This window comes from Scyliorhinus torazame, chromosome 15 (genome assembly GCF_047496885.1).
Source record: "Scyliorhinus torazame isolate Kashiwa2021f chromosome 15, sScyTor2.1, whole genome shotgun sequence".
Lineage (NCBI taxonomy): Eukaryota > Metazoa > Chordata > Chondrichthyes > Carcharhiniformes > Scyliorhinidae > Scyliorhinus > Scyliorhinus torazame.
The window spans coordinates 200,518,155-200,540,827 of NC_092721.1; the positions used below are offsets into that span (position 1 = coordinate 200,518,155).

The 22,673-nt window shown below is 52.3% G+C and overlaps 1 protein-coding gene across 5 annotated transcripts in view; it reads left to right on the forward strand.

Annotated features, from left to right (window-relative positions):
- gdpd5b (glycerophosphodiester phosphodiesterase domain containing 5b) overlaps positions 1-17,726 on the forward strand; it is a 317,896-nt gene extending 300,170 nt beyond the window's left edge. For 3 of the 5 annotated variants that reach the window (XM_072477422.1, XM_072477425.1, XM_072477423.1), the window contains 2 exons: positions 3,981-4,093; positions 16,274-17,726. In XM_072477422.1, coding sequence (XP_072333523.1) covers positions 3,981-4,093; positions 16,274-16,398 — 238 coding nt within the window. In that variant the 3' untranslated portion in view covers positions 16,399-17,726. Of the gene's footprint in view, positions 1-3,980; positions 4,132-16,273 lie in introns of all 5 variants that reach the window. The other 2 variants (XM_072477424.1, XM_072477426.1) reach the window with 2 other exon arrangements.
- Positions 17,727-22,673: the final 4,947 nt, after the last annotated feature.

Genomic DNA, 22,673 nt, shown 5'->3' on the forward strand with positions numbered 1-22,673 from the left:
CGCACCTTCATCCTATCTCATAACCCAGCAACTCCACCTAACCTACCCCAAGGGCAATTTAGCATGGACAATCCACCTAACCTGCACATCTTTGGACCTGTAGGCAGGTTGGTAAGGGTGAGGTGAAGCATGTTTTTCCCCTTTGTTGGTCCTCACACCCTGTCGCAGACCCAGTCTTGCAGCTATGTTCTTTAGGACCCGGCCAGTTCGGTCAATAGTGGTGCCACCAAGCCACTCTTGGTGATGGACATTGAAGGCCCAGCTTCAGTGCTCCCTCTAAGTGCTGGTCAACATGTAGGTGTACTGACTCATCAGTCGAGGAAAGATGGTGACCAGAAGGAGGTTTCCTCGCCCATGTTTAACCTGAAGCCATGAGTCATTATGGGGTCCAGAGTTGATGTTGAGGACTCCCAGGGCAACTCCCTCCCGACTGTATACCACTGTGCCGCCGCCTCTGCTGGGTCTGTCCTGCTGATGAGACAGGACATACTCAGGAATGATGTCTGGGACATTATATGTAAGGCATGATTCTTTGAGTATCACTACCTCGTACCGTTGCACAACTAGTCTATGAGGCAGCTCCCCCAGTTTTGGCACAGGCCCTCCGCTGTTAATAAGGAGCACGTTGCAGGGTCAACTGGGTTGACCTTTCCATTGTCACGCAGAGGTCTGACGCCAGATGATCTGTCCCATTTAATTCTTTTTTATGAGCTTTAGTGTTTTAATACAACTGAGCGGCTTGCTCGGCCATTTCAGAAGGCAATCTAGAGTCAACCCCATTGCTGCGGGGTCTGGAGTCACATGTAGGCCAGACCAGGTAACGACGCCACCAGCTGGGTTTTAACGTCAATCAACAATGGCTTCATGGTCACTCTGACCCAAGACTAGCTTTTTAATTCTATATTTTTATTGATTGAATTTAAATCCCACCAGCTGTCGTGGTGTGCTCGCTCAACTTTATTATTCTTTTCATGTATTCTGCCAAATCTTCTGACCTCTTCGTCTTGGCGGAATTGTGGCTTTTTCTTTTAATTTTATACCATCTTTAACTTCCTTCGTTAGGCACAATTGGTACATCCTTCCTCCGAGATTCATTTTTTCTTATTGGAATGTTCTTAGCTGAGTGTTGTGTAGCATCTCCTTAAACGCCTGTCCCTGCCTCGCTATTTAATCATCCCTTAACCTTGATTTCCCAGGTCATTTTAGCCAGCTGTCTTCACACCCTCATAATTTCCCTTATTTAAGTTTAAAATGCTAGTCTTGGGTCCATTCTTCTCTCCCTCGAGCTGAATGTGAAATTCAATCCTGTTATGATCGCTGTTAGCCTTTACTATGACGCCTTTAATTAATCATATCTCGTTGCGCATGATCAGATCTAGAATAGCCTGCTTCCTGGTTGGCTGTAGAACGTGTTGCTTTACTGCAAACTTCCAATGAACTCATCTTTCAGGCTATCTTTGCCAATCTGATTAGTCTGATTTATAGTGGATCAAAGTCCTCCAGAATAATAGTCTTGGGAAATGTCAACAAAGAATTCTATTGAACCTGCACAACCGGATGCTCCTGTTCTTGTTTGCTAACCTGCAGCAGCAGGTCTGTCAAATCAAAGCAGCCCAGGAGAAGGGAGTTGTTAAACTCTGTGACGGCTGTAGTCTGTTTTTCTTTCAGTTGGAAGAACAGGCGCTTTTTATAAAACCTCAGACCATGACAGCTATACAAACTTTATCCACCCTTCAAGAGTGTTTACAGTATCTCTCACTGCCTGTTAAAACCCTTGCGGTAGCCAAAATTCTGGTTAAACTCTGCACCAGGTCCAAATGGCTTTGTTGAGCTTGTTCCTCTGCTGTGTGAAATGAAATGAAATGAAACGAAAATTGCTTATTGTCACAAGTAGGCTTCAAATGAAGTTACTGTGAAAAGCCCCTAGTCGCCAGATTCCGGCGCCTGCTCGGGGAGGCTGGTACGGGATTGATGGACTACCCCTTTTCCCTTAGCAGAAACATTTAATCTACTGGAAATGGGGGCTTGGCTTCAGCATCCGGGTCCCGCTAACTGTTTCAAAATGTGCTCTGCAACCTGCTCGTTATTTAACCCTTTCAGTCCCAGTAAGACAATGACTTTGCGGAAAACATAGCGTGGGGTTCTCCATCCCGCCAGCCCCGTTTTCCGACGCAGTACGCCCCCGCCGGCAGCGGGATTCTCCATTCCCGCAGCCGGCCAGCGAGGTTTCCCGTTGTGGCCGGGAAACCAGCACTGCTGGCGACGGAGAATCCCACCCATAAACTTTGAACGGTGTCCCTACGCTTTGTTGAGGTGAAGCAGATTATTGATTGAGCGTCACACACCTCGTTCTCCGAAATCGGAGGTGCATTTATCAGGAGCCTGAAAGTGCGTTGGATCCACGACCCCGATAAGTGAAAGAAGCAGTCGCACGTTCACATGACGTGAACGCCAAAGGTGCCTGGCTTGTCAATGTGAACACATCCCGACTAAATTCTCTCCCGTGTCTCAATCCCTTAGCAATAAAGTGCAGCCAGCTCTCCGGAGCTGCACAATTTTCTCATGCTCATCCAATTCTGGCCGTTTTTGTATCTTAGCATTTGATTGCTCCTCCATTGATGGCTGGGGTTGATTGGGTTTGAAGTCCAGGAATTCCCTCCCCGCACCTCTCCGCCTCTACCTCCTCCATTGAGACCATCCTTAAAACCTGCCTCCTTGACCAAGCTTTTTGGTCATCTGTCCTTATGGGGTTCAGTATGACACTATGTTTTATGATGCTCCGCAGGAGTCCTTTGGGACGTTCCATTATGATAAAGGTGCTATATAAACACAAGTTGTTGTGTTATCAACGGAGATGGTAACCTCCAATCTTAAAGAATAAAGAACAAAGTACAGCACTTACAGGCTCTTCGGCCCTCCAAGCCTGTGCCGACCATGCTGCCCGTCTAAACGAAAATCTTCCACACTTCCGGGATCTGTATCCCTCTATTCCCATCCTGTTCATGTATTTGTCAAGATGCCCCTTAAATGTCACTATCGTCCCTGCTTCCACCACCTCCTCCGGCAGCGAGTTCCAGGCACCCACTACCCTCTGTGTAAAAAAACTTGCCTCGTACATCTCCTCTAAACCTTGCCCCTCGCACCTTAAACCTATGCCCCCTAGTAATTGACCCCTCTACCCTGGGAAAAAGCCTCTGACTATCCAAAGTGGGATGTTTGCTTTTTCTAAAGATATTTTTCACTGAGTTTCCTTTCATGGTTGTAAATTTGGATGATGTCTGGTGGGATCTAAACCCGAATGGTTCCATGGTAGGCCTTTGGCTGCCGAGTGGGAGGTAGGCCTAAACCTTTCGATTAGTAAAACCCTGTCCTCCAACTTAGACCGGCACAGTGGTTAGCACTGCTGACTCACAGCACCAGGGACCCGGGTTCGATTCCGACCTCGGGTCACTGTCTTATGTGGAGTTTGCACGTTCTCCCCGTGTCTGCGTGGGTTTCTTCCGGGTTCTCCGGTTTCCTCCCAGAGTCCGAAAATCTGCAGGTTAGGTGGATTGGCCACGCTAAATTGCCCCTTGGTGTCCAAAGATGGGTTTTACAGGGGTAGGGCTGAGGTGGGGTGCTCTTTCGAAGGTCGGTGCACACTCGATGGGCCGCAGGGCCTATTTCTGCACTGTTGGGGTTCTATGCTTTCCTGCATTAAATCATGCTCTCTGGAGCAAGCACAGCAAGACTGGTTTGGTTGTCTGGAGGGAGTGAAAAAGGGGAAAAAGTCAGCGCATATCTCCTCCTCCCTTCGCCCCTTGCCCGTGCCGCACCTCCAGTCCCTCCCCTCGCCCCTCCACCGCCTGCTGACAGTGGGATCCAAAGGAAGGCCTGAGATAGAGATTGATAGTCAAATTCCCTCAATGGCATCAAAACGGTTCTGACCGAAACACGGGGGTGGGAGAGTTGTTTTTTAAATGGTCTGTTTCCCATTGCAGATGGCGGCTGGGTAGCATGAGGACCTATAACCCGGAACAGATTATGCTGAGCGCAGCTGTCCGCAGGTCCAGCAAGGATGTCAATATAATGAAAGAGAAACTCATCTTTGCAGGTACGGTGCAGCCCTGCTTGCATCTTTAACTCATCAAGGTGAGAACGATCATTTCCTTAGTCTGCGAGGCAATCAGGGCCGGGCAATGATGCTGGTCGAGCCATCCCTTGAACAAATATTTTGTTTAAAAAAAAAAAAAATGAAATAAGAACAGAGAATGTTGGAAGTGCTCAGCAGCACCTGTGCAGAGAGGAAAAAAAAACAGGATTAAAGTTTTGAGTCTAATATGACTGTCCTTCCGAACAAGCGCTCTCAATGTGAAGTTGGGTTCACTCTCCACAGGCGCTGACCGACCTGCTGAGTATTTCCAGCATTTTCTGTCTTTATTTCTACCTTCCAGCATCCGCAGTATCTTCGCCAAAAGAACTGGAGAGGGTGCAGTGGAGATTTGCTAGGAGGGTCGGAGCGACGAGGAGAGATTGGTGTAGGCCGGAGCTGTTTTCCTTGGAGCAGCAAAGGCTCAGAGGGGATCTGATAGAAAAATGAAATGAAATGAAAATTGCTTATTGTCACAAGTAGGCTTCAATGAAGTTACTGTGAAAAGCCCCAAGTCGCCACATTCCGGCACCTGTTCGGGGAGGCTGGTCCAGGAATTGAACCGTGCTGCTCGCCTGCCTTGGTCTGCTTTCAAAGCCAGCGATTTAGCCCAGTGCTAAACATCCCCTACAGAGACGTGTAAGATTATGAGGGACATAGATAGGGCGGGAGGGGGAGGGCCAGGAAGACACATTTTCCATTAGTCGAGGGGGTCAATAACCAGGGGGCATAGATTGAAGGTAAGGGGTGGAGGGCTAAGAGGGGCGTTGAGGAGAAACCTTTTCACCCAGAGGGGAGGGTGGGGGGGGGTGGGAGTCTGGAACTCGCTGCCTGAAAGGGCGGTGGAGGCAGAGACCCTCATCCCATTTCGGAAGTATTTAGATATTCACTTGCGCTGCAGGAACTATGGACCAGGCGCTGGAAGATGGGATTAGTGTAGTCAGATCTTTGACGCCCAACATGGAGACGATGGGCCGCATGGCCTCCTTTTATGCTGCCAACGTCTTTGAATCTGTGAAAAAAAATTGATATGGCTTTCGGAGTGTGTGGGGGGGTGGGGGGGGGGTTGGTCAGTTGAGGTTACAAGTCATGCCGCTTGCTTGCAAATTTTTTAAAAAGGCTTTAGTTAAAGCGAGATAAAGAGTTTCTTGCTCTTCAATCAGTAACTGGGTCTTCAGATAATAATGACTGCCCTTTGCTGCTTCGGCTGACTAAACGGAGCAGTCTCACCTGCACTAAGGAAAGCAGGTCAGGACTGGCACCATTGGGCCCAGGTCCTCTGGGTGTGTGCCCCTTCCCAATTGCCCTCTTTACGGAGTAACACAAGTGAAGAAGAGGAGGACTGTGAGCTTGCTCCTCCATTCAATAAGATCACAGCAGGTCTTCTGCCTCAACTCTATCTTCCTGCCACATTCCCACATTCCCCGATTCCTTCAAAGCCCCCAAAATATCTCCGTCCTGAATATGCTCAACAACTGAGCTCTCCAGGGTGGGGAATTCCAAAGATTCACAAACCTCTGAGTGAAGAAATTTATTCTCCTCGATCCTGGATGGTCTTCCCATCCATCAATTAATGAAATGAAATGAAAATCGCTTATTGTCACGAGCAGGCTTCAATGAAGTTACTGTGAAAAGCCCCTAGTCGCCACATTCCGGCGCCTGTTCGGGGAGGCTGGTACCCATCCATCAATTGCCCACGTAAAGGCTTCACCCACTACCACTGGTGTTAACCCAGAGGCGGGCGAGGGGAGCACGGCAAGCTGACCTGTGCCGTGTTGCTTGTCTGTTTAAGGCAAGGGGGTTGGGAGGGCGTAACATTCAAAGATGACTGATTGAGGGCGGAGTGGGGTGTGGTGTAATGGGTTAATCAAATATGTATGGTAATGAGTAATGTAAGAGCGATATCAGAATTCATGTGCCAACTTTAATAATAATCCTCATTATTTAATAATAATCTTTATTAGTGCCACAAGTAGGCTTACATTACACAGCAATGAAGTTACTGTGAAAATCCCCTAGTCACCACACTCCGGCACCTGTTCGGGTACACAGAGGGAGAATTCAGAATGTCCAATTCACCTAACAAGCACGTCTTTCTGGACGTGTGGGAGGAAACCGGAGCACCCGGAGGAAACCCACGCGGACAGGGGGAGAACGTGCAGACTCCGCACAGACAGTGACACAAGCGGGGAATCGAACCCGGGTCCCTGGCGCTGTGAGGCAGCAGTGCTAACCACTGTGCCACCGTGCCATCTTAAAAATGCTCTGTTGAAGCAAGTTGGTTTTATTGCTGTTGGGCTGTGAATATTGGCCATCTTTCCTTTATTATACAGGCACAAGAACTCGAGAGAGCATGATTACTAAGCTTTATTAAGAAAACTCATCAGTACAATCAATTACATACACCGCTCATGAGATTGGTAACAAAAATACTCTGGAACAGAGAACTCATCACGCGAGCAAGGGGAAGGTTATCACAAGTCAAGAGCTCCATTCTCATGTTGGCCCTGGGCAAGACTAGGAGTCCCAGAAGTGTCCGCTATCTTTCCTAATTTGCTAAGATGAGTGTAAGGCTCATATGTAGCCCCGTTCTTTGTTACACATGGTTCAATTATGAGTGGCCATTCACTGGGTATGGCATCATCATGGTTAAGTTACTGGATTAGTAATTCCAAGACCCGTACTAATGATCCAGAGTTACGAGTTCAAACCCCGCCATGGCACAGAGGAATTTAAATCTAATTTCTTAATAAATCTGGACTAAAAAGCCAATCTCGCTAATGATGACCTAGAAGCTGCTGGGCATTCGTTTAAACACCATCTGGTTCACTAATATCCTTTAGGGAAGGAAATCTTTGCTATTATTATCTGTTTGCTCTGCAGACAAGACCCATGAGTGATTGTGAGAGCCTCCACTTCCTTCTCGCCGACAGATATTTAGTACAGACTGTCCTCTTCATCCTTTAACACTGCTGATTCCCAAAGGTTGCCCCTGCTAATCCAGCATTTAATATCTATTCTAACATTCCCCTGAAAGCTGTGACCTGTATCGCTCTGATTCTGAAACTGATTGAATCCTCTTTAAAGAAAAAAAGATTTGCATTTCTGTGGCACCTTTCCTGACCTGGCGTCAAATGCACAAGAAGAAAGAAATAGGAGCAGGAACAGGCCATTTGTCCTCTCCAGCCTGCCCAGCCAGTCACCTCCTGACTACCCAAAGCTCTCCACCATCCATCTGTGAATGAATACTCTCCATTTGCCTGGATGAGTGCAGCTCCAATAACACTCAAGGCAGCATTTGACCGAGTGTGGCATCGAGTAGCTCTATCAAAACTGGAGTCAATGGGAATCAGGGGGAAAACTCTCCGCTGGTTGGAGTCATACCTGGCACAATGGATGATGGTTGTGGTGACTGGAGGTCAGTTACCTCAGCTCCAGGACATCACTGTAGGAGTTCCTCAGGGTAGTGTCCTAGGCCCAACCATCTTCAGCTGCTTCATCAATGACCTCCCTTCCATCATAAAGTCAGAAGTGGAGATGTTCACTGATGACTACACAATATTAAGCACCATTTGCGACTTCTCAGATACTGAAGCAGTGCATGTCCAAATAGAGTCATAGATGTTTACAGCATGGGAAACAGGCTCTTCGGCCCAACTTGTCCATGCCGCCCAGTTTCTATCACTAAGCTAGTCCCACTTGCCCTCATTTGGCCCATATCCCTCTATACGCCCCCTGCCCATGTAACTGTCTAACTGCTTTGTAAAGGACAACATTGTACCCGCCTCTACCACTGCCTCTGGCAGCTCATTCCAGATGCTCACCACCCTATGTGTGAAAAAAATTCCCCTCTGGTCTCTTTTGTATCTCTCCCCTCTCACCTTAAACCTATGCCCTCTCGATCTAGACTCCTCTACCTTTTGGAAAAGATGTTGACTATCTAATATATCAATGCTCCTCGTTATTTTATAGACCTCCATAAGATCACCCCTAAGCCTCCTACGCTCCAGGGAAAAATGTGCCAGCATATCCAGCTTCTCCTTATAGTTCAGATCATCAAGTCCTGGTAGCATCCTTGTAAATCTCTTCTACACTCTTTCTAGTTTAACAATATCCTTCCTATAATAGGGGGGGCCAGAACTGAACACAGTATTCTATGTGTGGTCTTACTAATGTCTTGTACAACCAATGTCTTGTATAGCAAGACCCAGACAATATCCAGGCTTGGGCTGACAAGTGGCAAGTTACATTCGCGCCACACAAATGCCAGCCAATGACCATCTCCAACAAAAGAGAATCGATCCATCTCCCCTTGACGTTCAATGGCATTACCGCCGCTGAATCCCCCACAATCAACGTCCTCAGGATCACCATTGACCAGAAACTGAACTGGGCCAGCCTTATGAACACACTGGCTTACAAGCGCACATCAGAGGCTGGGAATCCTGTGGTGAGAAACTCAACTCCTGACTCCCCAAAGCCTGTGCACCATCTACAAGGCACAAGTCAGGCGTGTGATGGAATACTCTCCATTTACCTGGGTGAGTGCGGCTCTAACAAGGATAGGTTCTTTGAGAGGGGGGAGGTGAGAGAGCAGGGGGTGCTGGTTTCCCAGTTATGTGGAGAGACTGGAGAAGCTGGGATTGCTTTATTTAGAGCAAAGAAGATTAGGGGAGGTTAAACAGAGGAGACTCAGTGGCATGGTGGTCATGGAACTGGGCTAGTAGCCCAGAGGCCCAGGCTAATGCTGTGGATGGCCATCGATCAAATCCCACCACGATTTTTGAATTTGAATTCAGACAATGGTTATGGGCTAATGTTGCTCGTTTTAGCCTTAGTTTAATTGCTCTTATTCTGTCACCTTTGCTCTTGAGTCGCCAGGTATCTTTCTGATACCGCCACGTGGTTCAAGTCCGAGTAATGATTAATAATCCAACACACCGCTTAGTAAGAGTTAAATCAACGCTCATTTATTATATACAGCAATTAATACTTATACATTAATTCTACTTCTAAGCTACATCCTACAACTAACAGGCCAATACTTAACTTTGGAAATGGCCCACCAGGTCAGGGAAACGAATGGCCTTTCGAATGGGTTCTGAGCCTGCGGGATTCAAAGCTGGTACAAGTCGATAGTCAGGAGTGCCTATCTGGTAGCGATCGTTGGAGTAAAACTTACGTTCTCTTGCAGAAGGGTCTCGAAGGGTGCGGAGAGGAGAAGAAGGGTCGATTTGAACTTGGCCCCTATTCTTATAGTCCCCAGGGGCTTCCCGCCTCTCGGGGCGGACCTTGTACCTGGCTCCAAGTGATTGGACTTGGTCTCAATCACTTGGTTCGATATTCTCCAATGCTGGAGCGATTCCTTGATCGAGGGGTGGTCACCCACCTCTCTTTGTGTCAGCTCCTGCTGGCGCCGAAAGGTCTGGGTCGGCTTTGTGTGTCTATTTTGTATCAATTGTTCCCGGGGATTGCTGATTAATATGCAGATGGCTGGGGTGTTGTCATGTTGATGGCTGCAGGTATCGGTTCACTAGGGCTTTGAAACCCCAAAGTATATTATGAAGTCCATCTGACCTACAACCTTTATGTTGAATTCGGCTAGGATGGGCACAAGAGCCTTCACTTCAAGTGCGATTCAAGTCTTCCAAGACACTTTAATCAGAACAAACTTTATTCTAAGAACTTAGTTAACATTTATATAAACACACAGCAAGAATATGTATCAATTACAAACATAAAGACACCACCCAGCTACAGTCATCTATGTATAACACTTAATGAATTCCCCCTTAACTGTTCCAATTCAAAAATAAAATCCACAACCAAAAACCCCTATTCAAGGGCTTGGCCCAGCACACTGTATTCTCACCAGACTAAGACTGGTCTTGGTCCCTGTGATTCTTTTTTTTGTTTTGTTTATAAATTTAGAGTACCCAATTATTTTATTTTTGTTCGCAATTAGCGTGGCCAATCCACCTAACCTGCACATCTTTTGGGTTGTAGGGACGAAACCCACGCAGACACGGGGAGAATGTGCAAACTCCACACGGACAGTGACCCAGGGCCGGGATTGGAATCCGGGTCCTCAGCTCCACAGGCAACAATGCTAGCCACTGTGCCACTGTGCTGCCCAGTCCCTGTGATTCTGATCTGGTTTTCAATCATCAAGAATTCAAATTCCCTTTGGAAAGCAATTATATCTCCAAAGCCACCACCAAGGTGATTTTTACTGGAACAGATATTTGAAATGAAAATAGAGGGAGACAGGCCAAAATACTTCTGGTCTCTTTCTGTAGTCCAAATTGAAAGCGAAAGTAAAAAATCCTCCAGCCGCAAATGACATCACTGAAGCCGTGTGATAAGACAAAATTCTTTCTTAAAGGGACACTGCCATGACACAATAACATCTGGAATTGAAAGCTAGTGTCCGTAATGGTGACCATGGAGCTCTCGCCAAACACATCTGGTTCAATGAAAAGTAAAACGTGGCGAATGCTGGAAATAAAAATGGGAAAAAATACTGGATAAACTCAGCAGGTCTGTCAGCGGGTGTGAGACAGAAACCGAGCTAGCGTTTGGCATCTAAATGACCATCTGGTTCACTAATGTCCTTCAGGGAAGGAGATCGGTCGTCCTTGTCTGGCCTCGCCAGCATGTGACTCCAGATCCACTCCGGTTGATTCTTGACTGCCCTCTGAAGTGGCCCAGTGAGCCACTCCGTTCGAGGAAAGTTGGGGACAGGAAACAACCGCTGACCTTGACATCTTATGAAATGGAGGTTCCAAAGGAGAAAGCAAAAGTCAGGAGTGAAAGGGAGGTTATTTGTCAGGAGGTAGGCTGTTAAAATTTGCAGAGGATGCCAAAATGTTGGGTGGGTGCTAATAACGAGGGAACCAAAATACAGCACCACGTAAACAGGTTCTAGAATCACAGGTCACAGCCACTAGTGTGGGCGGTCACCATGGATCAGTGCTGGCATCATGGGGAGGGTTAGTGGTAGGAAGGACGTCTAGCTGTTAAATCACTCATCAAATCCAAATAAAATGACAGTTGATAGGAGATGATCGACCAGCATTGTGACAGCCCCGTGGAACATGAGAAAAGCCAAAAAGGAATCCATTGACAGGCCACAAAGGGGATGGATCAGTGGCAAGTTGCAACATTGCAAATGGTTTGTTTTTCTCCGAAGAGATGAGGACATCACTTATTCCCCTGAAGAGATGAATCATTATTAGGTAGAAAAACAGAAGCGGGAGAGTGGATCGTAAAAGCATTAACAGTGCTGACGCAAGTTGATAAGATCACAGTTATTGTACATGAAAGCCAGGAAAGGGTTGTGAATCTATGGAATTCCTTGCCCAGTGAAGCAGTTGAGGCTCCTTCATTAAATGTTTTCAAGATAAAGATAGATAGCTTTTTGAAGAATAAAGGGATTAAGGGTTATGGTGTTTGGGCCGGAAAGTGGAGCTGAGTCCATAAAAGATCAGCCATGATCTCATTGATTGGTGGAGCAGGCTCGAGGGTCCAGGTGGCCTACTCCTGCTCCTAGTTCTTATGTTCTAATTCAATTCTCGAGAAACAATCAGGCCATGAGAATTTATGGTGAAATTCCCGATTGGATCACACTTGGGGAATTGCGTTTGATGCTCTGCCCCCTCCAAAGTGGCGTACTCTCGGAGTACGCCGCGCCACGTATCCAATGTGGGTATTTATCCAATTCCTTTGTGACAGTTCCTCTGGAATCACATTCCAAACACTCCTTAAGGCAGGGCCTTCCAGATCACAACTCTGTGGATTAAATAACAACCTCATCAATTATCTCTTACTTTGCATTCTAGTCCCAATGGCTACACGGCAAAAGTACTTATTTGTTATTAAAGTGTATTGGCACATGCTAATGTTGTGAAGGTCCTTTAGAATTATAAGTTGTTGCCTTCCTCCATCTGTCCTACACTTCCTTCCACCCTAATTCCTCACCTGGCCTCTCCATCAGCCACCCCCAGCCCGGCCTCCCCATCCTCCCCCTGCCCAGCCCGGCCTCCCCATCCTCCCCCTGCCCAGCCCGGCCTCCCCATCCTCCCCCCGGCCGGACCTCCCCATCCTCCCCCCGGCCCAGCCAGGCCTCCCCATCCTCCCCCTGACCCGACCTCCCCATCCTCCCCCCGACCCGACCTCCCCATCCTCCCCCGGCCCAGCCCGGCCTTCCCAACCTCCCCCCGGCCCGGCCTCCCCATCCTCCCCCAGTCCAGCCCGGCCTCCCCATCCTCCCCCAGTCCAGCCCGGCCTCCCCATCCTCCCCCTGACCGGCCCGGCCTCCCCATCCTCCCCCCCGACCTGACCTCTCCACCCTCCCACAGCCCGGCCTCCCCATCCTCCCCCGGTCCAGCCCGGCCTTCCCAACCTCCCCCCGGCCCGGCCTCCCCATCCTCCCCCAGCCCAGCCCGGCCTCCCCATCTTCCCCCAACCTGACCTCTCCGCCCTCCCACAGCCCGGCCTCCCCATCCTCCCCCCGGCCTGACCTCCCCATCCTCCCCCAACCTGACCTCTCCACCCTCCCACAGCCCGGCCTCCCCATCCTCCCCCCGGCCTGACCTCCCCATCCTCCCCCAGCCCGGCCTCTCCACCCTCCCACAGCCCGGCTTCCCCATCCTCCCCCTGCCCAGCCCGGCCTCCCCATCCTCCCCCTGCCCAGCCCGGCCTCCCCATCCTCCCCCGGCCCGGCCTCCCCATCCTCCCCCCCCGACCCGACCTCCCCATCCTCCCCCTGCCCAGCCCGGCCTCCCCATCCTCCCCCTGCCCGGCCTACCTGTCCTCCCCTGGCCCGGCCTACCTGTCCTCCCCCAGCCCGGCCTCCCCATCCTCCCCCTGCCCAGCCCGGCCTCCCCATCCTCCCCCCGGCCCGGCCTCCCCATCCTCCCCCCGGCCTGACCTCTCCATCCTCCCCCAGCCCGGCCTCCCCATCCTCCTCCAGCCCAGCCCAGCCTCCCCATCCTCCCCCGGCCCAGCCTCCCCATCCTCCCCCGGCCCGGCCTCTCCATCCTCCCCCAGCCCGGCCTCCCCATCCTCCTCCAGCCCAGCCCGGCCTCCCCATCCTCCCCCTGCCCAGCCCGGCCTCCCCATCCTCCCCCCGGCCCACCCTCCCCATCCTCCCCCAGCCCGGCCTCCCCATCCTCGCCCTGCCCAGCCCGGCCTCCCCATCCTCCCCCTGCCCAGCCCGGCCTCCCCATCCTCCCCCCGGCCCGACCTCCCCATCCTCCCCCGGCCGGCCTACCTGTCCTCCCCCAGCCCGGCCTCCCCATCCTCCCCCTGCCCGGCCCGCCCTCCCCATCCTCCCCCAGCCCGGCCCGGCCTCCCCATCCTCCCCCTGCCCAGCCAGGCCTCCCCATCCTCCCCCAGCCCGGCCTTCCCAACCTCCCCCCGGCCTGGCCTCCCCATCCTCCCCCAGTCCAGCCCGGCCTTCCCAACCTCCCCCAGTCCAGCCTGGCCTTCCCAACCACCCCCCGGCCCGGCCCGGCCTCCCCATCCTCCCCCAGCCCAGCCCGGCCTCCCCATCTTCCCCCAACCTGACCTCTCCACCCTCCCACAGCCCGGCCTCCCCATCCTCCCCCCGGCCCGGCCTCCCCATCCTCCCCCCGGCCTGACCTCCCCATCCTCCCCCAGCCCGGCCTCCCCATCCTCCCCCAGCCCGGCCTCCCCATCCTCCCCCGGCCCGGCCTCCCCATCCTCCCCCGGCCCGGCCTCCCCATCCTCCCCCTGCCCAGCCCGGCCTCCCCATCCTCCCCCCGGACCCGACCTCCCCATCCTCCCCCGGCCCGGCCTACCTGTCCTCCCCCAGCCCGGCCTCCCCATCCTCCCCCTGCCCGGCCCGCCCTCCCCATCCTCCCCCAGCCCGGCCTCCCCATCCTCCCCCTGCCCAGCCCGGCCTCCCCATCCTCCCCCCGACCCGACCTCCCCATCCTCCCCCGGCCCGCCTACCTGTCCTCCCCCAGCCCGGCCTCCCCATCCTCCCCCTGCCCGGCCCGGCCTCTCCATCCTCCCCCTGCCTGGCCCGGCCTTTCCAACCTCCCCCCGGCCCAGCCTTTCCAACCTTCCCCCGGCCCGCCTTCCCAACCTCCCCCCGGCCCGGCCTCCCCATCCTCCCCCGGTCCAGCCCAGCCTTCCCAACCTCCCCTGGTCCAGCCCGGCCTTCCCAACATCCCCCCGGCCCGGCCCGGCCTCCCCATCCTCCCCCTGCCCGGCCCGGCCTCCCCATCCTCCCCCCGACCCGACCTCCCCATCCTCCCCCGGCCGGCCTACCTGTCCTCCCCCAGCCCGGCCTCCCCATCCTCCCCCTGCCCGGCCCGGCCTCTCCATCCTCCCCCTGCCTGGCCCGGCCTTTCCAACCTCCCCCCGGCCCGGCCTTCCCAACCTCCCCCCGGCCCGGCCCGGCCTCCCCATCCTCCCCCTGCCCAGCCAGGCCTCCCCATCCTCCCCCAGCCCGGCCTTCCCAACCTCCCCCCGGCCTGGCCTCCCCATCCTCCCCCAGTCCAGCCCGGCCTTCCCAACCTCCCCCAGTCCAGCCTGGCCTTCCCAACCACCCCCCGGCCCGGCCCGGCCTCCCCATCCTCCCCCAGCCCAGCCCGGCCTCCCCATCTTCCCCCAACCTGACCTCTCCACCCTCCCACAGCCCGGCCTCCCCATCCTCCCCCCGGCCCGGCCTCCCCATCCTCCCCCCGGCCTGACCTCCCCATCCTCCCCCAGCCCGGCCTCCCCATCCTCCCCCAGCCCGGCCTCCCCATCCTCCCCCGGCCCGGCCTCCCCATCCTCCCCCGGCCCGGCCTCCCCATCCTCCCCCTGCCCAGCCCGGCCTCCCCATCCTCCCCCCGGACCCGACCTCCCCATCCTCCCCCGGCCCGGCCTACCTGTCCTCCCCCAGCCCGGCCTCCCCATCCTCCCCCTGCCCGGCCCGCCCTCCCCATCCTCCCCCAGCCCGGCCTCCCCATCCTCCCCCTGCCCAGCCCGGCCTCCCCATCCTCCCCCCGACCCGACCTCCCCATCCTCCCCCGGCCCGCCTACCTGTCCTCCCCCAGCCCGGCCTCCCCATCCTCCCCCTGCCCGGCCCGGCCTCTCCATCCTCCCCCTGCCTGGCCCGGCCTTTCCAACCTCCCCCCGGCCCAGCCTTTCCAACCTTCCCCCGGCCCGCCTTCCCAACCTCCCCCCGGCCCGGCCTCCCCATCCTCCCCCGGTCCAGCCCAGCCTTCCCAACCTCCCCTGGTCCAGCCCGGCCTTCCCAACATCCCCCCGGCCCGGCCCGGCCTCCCCATCCTCCCCCTGCCCGGCCCGGCCTCCCCATCCTCCCCCCGACCCGACCTCCCCATCCTCCCCCGGCCGGCCTACCTGTCCTCCCCCAGCCCGGCCTCCCCATCCTCCCCCTGCCCGGCCCGGCCTCTCCATCCTCCCCCTGCCTGGCCCGGCCTTTCCAACCTCCCCCCGGCCCGGCCTTCCCAACCTCCCCCCGGCCCGGCCCGGCCTCCCCAACCTCCCCACGGCCCGGCCTCCCTATCCTCCCCCAGCCCAGCCCGGCCTTCCCAACCTCCCCCCGGCCCGGCCTCCCTATCCTCCCCCAGCCCAGCCCGGCCTCGCCATCCTCCCCCAGCCCAGCCCGGCCTCCCCATCCTCCCCCAACCCGGCCTCCCCATCGTCCCCCCGGCCCAGCCCGGCCTCCCCATCCTCCCCCCGGCCCGACCTACCTATCCTCCCCCAGCCCGGCCTCCCCATCCTCCCCCCGGCCTGGCCTCCCCATCCTCCCCCAGCCCGCCCCGTCCTCCCCATCCACCCTATCCTTGCCCGGCCTCCCTATCCTCCATCCTCCCCCTGTCCTGGCCTCCCCAGCCCGGCCTCCCCATTCTCCCTAACCCAGCCGGGCCCAGCCTCCCCATTCTCCCTAATTTAGCCCGGCCCAGCCTCCCCATCCTCTCTAAGCCGGCCCGGCCTCCCCGTCCTTCCCCAGCCCGGCCCGGCCTCCCCATCCTTCCCCTCTGCTGCTTTCTTCCCTGCCTCAGCACACTGAGCCTTTAACTATCCTGATGGATTTTGCCTGGTGCTTACTCAGTGCGGGCTGGGATTGGGTCAGCACTAACCTCCTGTTGTCCTGTATTGCAGAGATCAGCAACGGCGTGGCCAGTTCCGAAGATGGCTCCTTCTGCTCTGAGAGCGGCTTTGATGGGTTTGCGCACGAGACGGTCAGCCCCCTGGCCCGACGAGGGACGAAGATGCGGATCAACTGAGAGGCTCCCGCGGTCTTCGCACTTCTCCCTTTTGTGATGTCCGATTTCGGGAGAAAATCCATCGGCCACCACCCCCATCTCCCACCCTCTCTCTCCCCCCAGCCCACTCTGCCTCCCACCACCCCAATTTCCCCTCACGCCACGGAGATCATGGATTGCGATTTCACTGTGAACGAACTTGAGATCGTGACGGCAGTGAGTTGACGGGGTGGGGTCAGGGGTGTTGGGGGCGAGGCCTCGGACTAGTGTTGTGCATGTGAAGAAAGAGGTCATTGCCCCTCCCTGCCGCCGAAACAAATCCTCGGGAATCTACCCCTTGGCATCTCCAAATTAAAGTCAAGCACAAACGGGGGCAGGTCCTGGGGAATGGGATGGTGGCCGGTGGGAAGCGAATGCAGGAAACCCTCTGATGCCTGCTGCTTGCCAGTTCAATAGCTCCTTGCTCTTGCGGAGAGATCTGTGGAATTTGGTCTTTTCTTGGTTTTTTCCCATCCATTTCAAGGTGGGTGGTTGTATGTTCAGTTTACATTTTGTGGGTATGTGAAATTACATTTAAATATATATATGAAAGAATAACACTTCTACTTGGTGGAAAATATTCCGAGATGCACGCAGTGTTTCTTTGGTTCATACCTGTACTGAATAGCCCTGATAATTTGCAGGTGTCTAAATGGACTATTTATCCTAAGCAAGTTTCCTGGTGGATCTACGGTCAACAACCCTGGTTGTTCATGTTCTTGGAGGTTTCATGATATGAACTCTTACTTCCAATCACCCCACTCGCTCGTCCTTCCCTTTTTTTCTTTTTACACAGTCTCCAATATTTCCTTAACTAATAGATTCAAAGACGACTGGAAAATGCATTCTTTTTAATTGCCCCTCCTCCCTGGGTTTTGCTCGCAGCTTTGCTCTGGAGGTCGATCTTCAATTCCGACAGAGTCCAGGGAATTCCTGGAAGGTTGACATCCTTAATGCGAGTGGTGTCTTACTCCGAGGTAGCAGTACTACAGAAGAGCACTGCTGTGTTTTATTCCAGCATCTGGGAACTGTCTAACTTCAACTATTTTCCACCCTGGGAAGAAGCAATAAGATTCTGCAAGACGCATTAGAATCAAAATGGTGCACATATTGTTAAAACACGGATTCCTTTATGCTCCTTCTAGACTCACTCTGCTGGTATAAGCGTATATGGCAACGTTACGTGGACAAAATGCACAATGGAATTTTTAATACACTATATCCCTCCCTTCTTGGTAAATGAGAGTCGTAGTGTATTTCTATGGTTTGTTTCCAAAAGTGTGAACAATAAACTTTAAGCATAACTTGAATGTTTAACTTCACCGGTAACACTATTACCTACGCACACATTTGAATTAATTTAACATTGCACTCAGTCATATACAATGGGATAAAAGATTTGTTCACCAACTGAAAATAGTTGACTTTGTAACATGATCGCTTAATTATGGTGGCTGTTTCCCTCAAGTAGGATAGCATTTAACATCAGGTCTGGTCTCCTTTAACTCATTCTTCATCTTCATCTGAGATGTCGATGTCTGGATGGTTCTAATGCTTTTGAATGTTTTCAGTGCTTTGAAGAATGGTGCATTTTGTGTAATCATTTGTAAACTGTGCTTAGCAATAATCATTGATCCTTGTGTGTTGATCACAACAAAATGGTTGGATGTCATGGGGGTTTGTTTGCTCTCCAGCATGACCAGCATGTCTCACAAGCAATTTATCTCCTGGCTTCAGTGTTGTAACTCTGAATTTCATATTTCACTCTGCATTCACTCTCATTCGATCTTTCTGTTCTCAACCGCGTTTGTGTTCACGTCGGTCATTTGATCCGTGGGGTAGCTCAGGAAGACGGGTTCGCACAGGACGTGTAAAGATGACCGAGCTTGAGGCTTTCCAGTAATCTCCATTGTCGCTTCTCACCCTTTTGAGGAATTCCAAACAAGGCAAAAGGTGGTCACACTTTGGGATGACTGCTTTCCGTGATGTAGACCCAGCTATTTCCACGACTCGTAACCAGCTATAGTCGCCAGTGTTCACCAGTGTGCAAATCTGTAAACTCAATGCGCTAATTTCAATCCATGGTCAAGGTGGTAGTTCAGACACGTTGAGAGGATCACAAAGATTTGATATTGTTGTTAATATGGCAAACACTGCTTGATTTTGTGTTCTACCATGTGACCACTTCTGGGGATCCTTTCACCCGAAGGAGTTTTGACCGTTCCATGGTTACCTTCATCTGCTGTCTCGACAACACATTCCCTCAATGATTGTGGAATGACAGGGCAGTTGTTGTGTAACGTGAGCTCTGGTGTGGTGCAACAGTGAGCTCATTTCGAACATCATGAAGACCCTGTAGCACATGAGAGATTTTGTTTAGTATGACGGCCTCTCGAATCCATCTTTCCAGTTTGTCACCTAAGAGATTTATTATCGAAGAAAAAGCTTAAACAGTCTTAAAAAACACAGACCTCCACCCCCCCCCCCCCCCCCCCCATAGCCTTGGTCAGAACACACAAGTAAACTACTTGCCAACACTCCCTTATAGATTTGTAACGATTAAAGTCTAGTAGCATTTTTTGTTACTTTAATAAAGCTTTATCACACAACTCCTCACACACTAACACTCTGCTGTGGAAATCCAAGAAAGTTCAGAAACAAGTTGCTCTCTGAAACCTTGGGTGTGAATCTCCGGTCACGTTGGGCTCTCGCTTGACTGCAACGCGGCCAGTGAATGCCGGGAAAGGCCTCCACTGAGCCTCCCGACAGCCTCCCGAAGCCCCGCGAGTTATCGAAGTTGGAACCCCGCCTCAAATGGACGGGACCAAATGACGCTCATGAAAGTAGGTCGTAAACCTACTTACTACTTACCTGCACGGAATCCACCAGCCTCCCTTAATTCTTTGGCTTCCCCAGGGAGGCTGCAGCCGGGCGCTGATCAGTGCTGGGCCACACAATCGTGGATCAGGTGGAACGGCACCCGGAAGGTCTCCAGGGTGGTCAAGGTAAGTGCAGGGTGGGTCCCTGGCCCTCCCTCTGGAACATTGGCACCTTGGCACTCCACCCTGACACTGCCAAGGTACTCAGATGTCACTGTCAAGCCAGCAGGAGCACTGCCAGAATGCAGTGCAAGGGTGCCTGAGTTCCAGGTGGCCCTGCCAAGGGCCGGGGGGACCATGGCCTTGGAAGGAGGGGGGGTTTGAAGGATGGGGGCGTGCAGGGTAGGTATGTAGGGCCTCCAGGGAGTTGGGGGATGATAGGTGGGGTTGCTAGAGGGAGGGGATGCTTTAAGTGGGCTTGGGGGGGGGGGCTGAGGAGGGGGGACCCTATCGCGAGCTTTCCTCACTTGGGAGGTGTGGGGTAGTGCCCATGTGTGTGGGGGACCTACAAGCTCACCTAGAGATTGGGGCACCCTTTCAAAATGGTGGCCCGATCTCTGAGTTCAGCTCCCAGTGCAAAAGAAAATTCCTAGTGTGGGCTAAACCGGTGAGAAACTCCCCAGGGCCCAAAATCGTGACTAAATGTCATTGAATAGCAGTGGGGAACTCTCTGAAATCCCGCCACAAATTAACTTTTGGGGAGAATCGGGCCCAAACACTTTTCTGGTCTGTGGATGGCTGCCTCGGATTTCACACCTTCTCTCAGCGCAGAGCTGGTCGCGGGATATATCCCCACACAGCCTCCACAACTCCGATCAACATCTTTCCTTAAATACCCTTTACCCCCTTTATCTACAATTCTATTGTCCTCAGCACCTCTTTTATCTCAAACTTTTCCAAAATGTATAAATATCATTCACGTTTCCCCATTGCCTCCACTTTCGGGTCAAATAAAATTTAATAAACCCTAATTGGTTACTGATGAAACCGTTGCAAGTTGTAAAACTCCCTTGAATGCCCATGTGAGATTTAACAGCTGAAAGCCCATGTCTTATCTATCTCCTAATGCAAATTTAAAAAACAACCTATTTGTAAATCCACATCACAATAGTGTTTCATTACAAATGCATACATCTAGCACCTTTTCTCTTTTATCTTTCAACTCTCCCAGACAAGCTGTCTCTATTACCCTTCCCCATCTTAATTAGGTCATGTACCCAGGCACACAGCCTTCTTTACAGAACACCAGCATAATTCCAAAATATTTTCAATCCATCATCACACATCATACATCGTATCAACGCCTCATCTTGTTTTGTTGTGCTTTGATGTTAACTTGGTGACTTTGGTGTTGGGTTTAGGTTTGTGTAGTTGGAATGTTGTTCAACACCCTTTTCTTTGTGACTAATAGGACTGACGGGTGGCAAAGGACATTGCGAAGGTTAGTCAGCAGGGTTGAGCTTGCCTGGCTGATGCTAAACATTGAACTTGTACTCTTGTAGTATCTAAGTCTCTATTTGAGTCGGTATTTGCTATAGATTGTTGAACAGGTTTGCTAGTAGTCTATGATTGGTTATTGCTTCAAACACACAAACAAGTAGGGATGATAATGTAAGATGCCCTGTGATTAAGAGCACTTTGCTCTCTCTGAGGATAATGGGGCTCTACGGGTGTTAGCAATATCTTGCCATCGCAACAATTGATGGGTTCCCTGGTTTATCTTTCTGCATTTAAGACAACCATTCTGACATCCACAATTAGCTGGGTAGGTTTTTATTGCATTTCTGCAACTTGGAACCCCTGTTTGATCTGGTGTCCAGCCTGTTTGAGTGACATCTTCCACTCCCACTTGGTGGCCTCTTTTGTCAGGTCACCGAGGGGGATAGATAGCGTAGCGAGGGAAGGAATAAAGTGACGACAGTACGTTATGAGCCCTAATACACTGCAGACTTCCTGCACGTTTATAGGACCTTGGTATTTGCAAAGGCTTCAACCTCCCACAGATCAGGTGAGACCTCTTCATTGCTCAGCATGTGGCTGAAAAGCAAGGGCACATTCTCTAAGACGTAGGTATGCTTGTAGGCATATCTCAATTTCACTTTCCGTGTGACTGCAGATGGGAATAACGTCATCCTGATAGTCAGTGTGTTATCAAGTCTTTGCAGTGCAGATTCAACCATGTGCTGAAATGTGTCAGCTGCAGAATTGCTTCCCAGTTTGAGCTTGCATCCAAGGTGATTGGTGAATGATATAAGATATTCTGCTGCAAGTTGATGCACTGCGGTCAAGTTTAGCAAAGTGTTTTGTACCAGTCACTTTCTCGACGATTGTAACCTGGGGGTTATCATTGATCAGAAACTGAACAATTAATACTGTGGCTACCAGGGCAGGTCAAAGGCTAGGAATCCTATGGCGAGGAATTCACCTCCTGACCCCCCTCCAAAGCCTGTCCACCATCTACTAGGAGACTGTGTCGGTTTTCTCCGGTTTCCTCCCACAAATCCCGAAAGACATACTTGTTAGGTGAATTGGACATTCTGAATTCTCCCTCCGTGTACCCGAACAGGCGCCGAAATGTGATGACTAGGTGATTTTCACAGTAACTTCATTGCAGTATTAAGTCTACTTGTGACAATAATAAAGATTATTATTAATATTGCCTGGCTGAGTGCAGCTCCAACAACACTCCAGAAACTTGACACTATTCAGGTCAAAGCAGCCGCTTGATTGCTCCCCCTGTCCACAAATATTAAAACCCTCCACCACCAACAAATGGTGCCAGCCATGTGTGCCATCTACAAGATGCAGTGCAGTAACTCACCAAGGTTCCTTAGACACCACCTTCCAAACCCATCACCACTACCATCTAGAAGGTCAAGAGCAGCAGATACCTGGGAACCCCACCACCCGGAGGTTCCCCTCCAAGTCACTCACCATTCGAACTTGGGGCTGGTTTAGCACACTGGGCTAAATCGCTGGCTTTTAAGGCAGGCCAGCAGCACGGTTCTTTTCCCGTACCAGCCTCCCCGAACAGGCACCGGAATGTGGCGACTAGGGGCTTTGCACAGTATAATTCATTTGAAGCCTACTTGTGACAATTAGCGATTTTCATTTTTTTCATTTTCATATCGTCGTTCCTTCACCGTCACTGGGTCAAAATCCCGGAACTCCCTGCCTAACAGCACAGTGGGTGTACCTGCATCTCGTGGACTGCAGCGGTTCAAGAAGGCAGCTCACCACCAACTTCTGAAGGGCAACTAGGGATGGGCAATAAATTCTGGCCTGACCAACGTCGCCCACATCCCGTAAATAATTTAAAAAAAATTGTCAGTGTCTTTCCCTTCGTATGGCTTGTTTTGCTGACTAATCTAATCAATG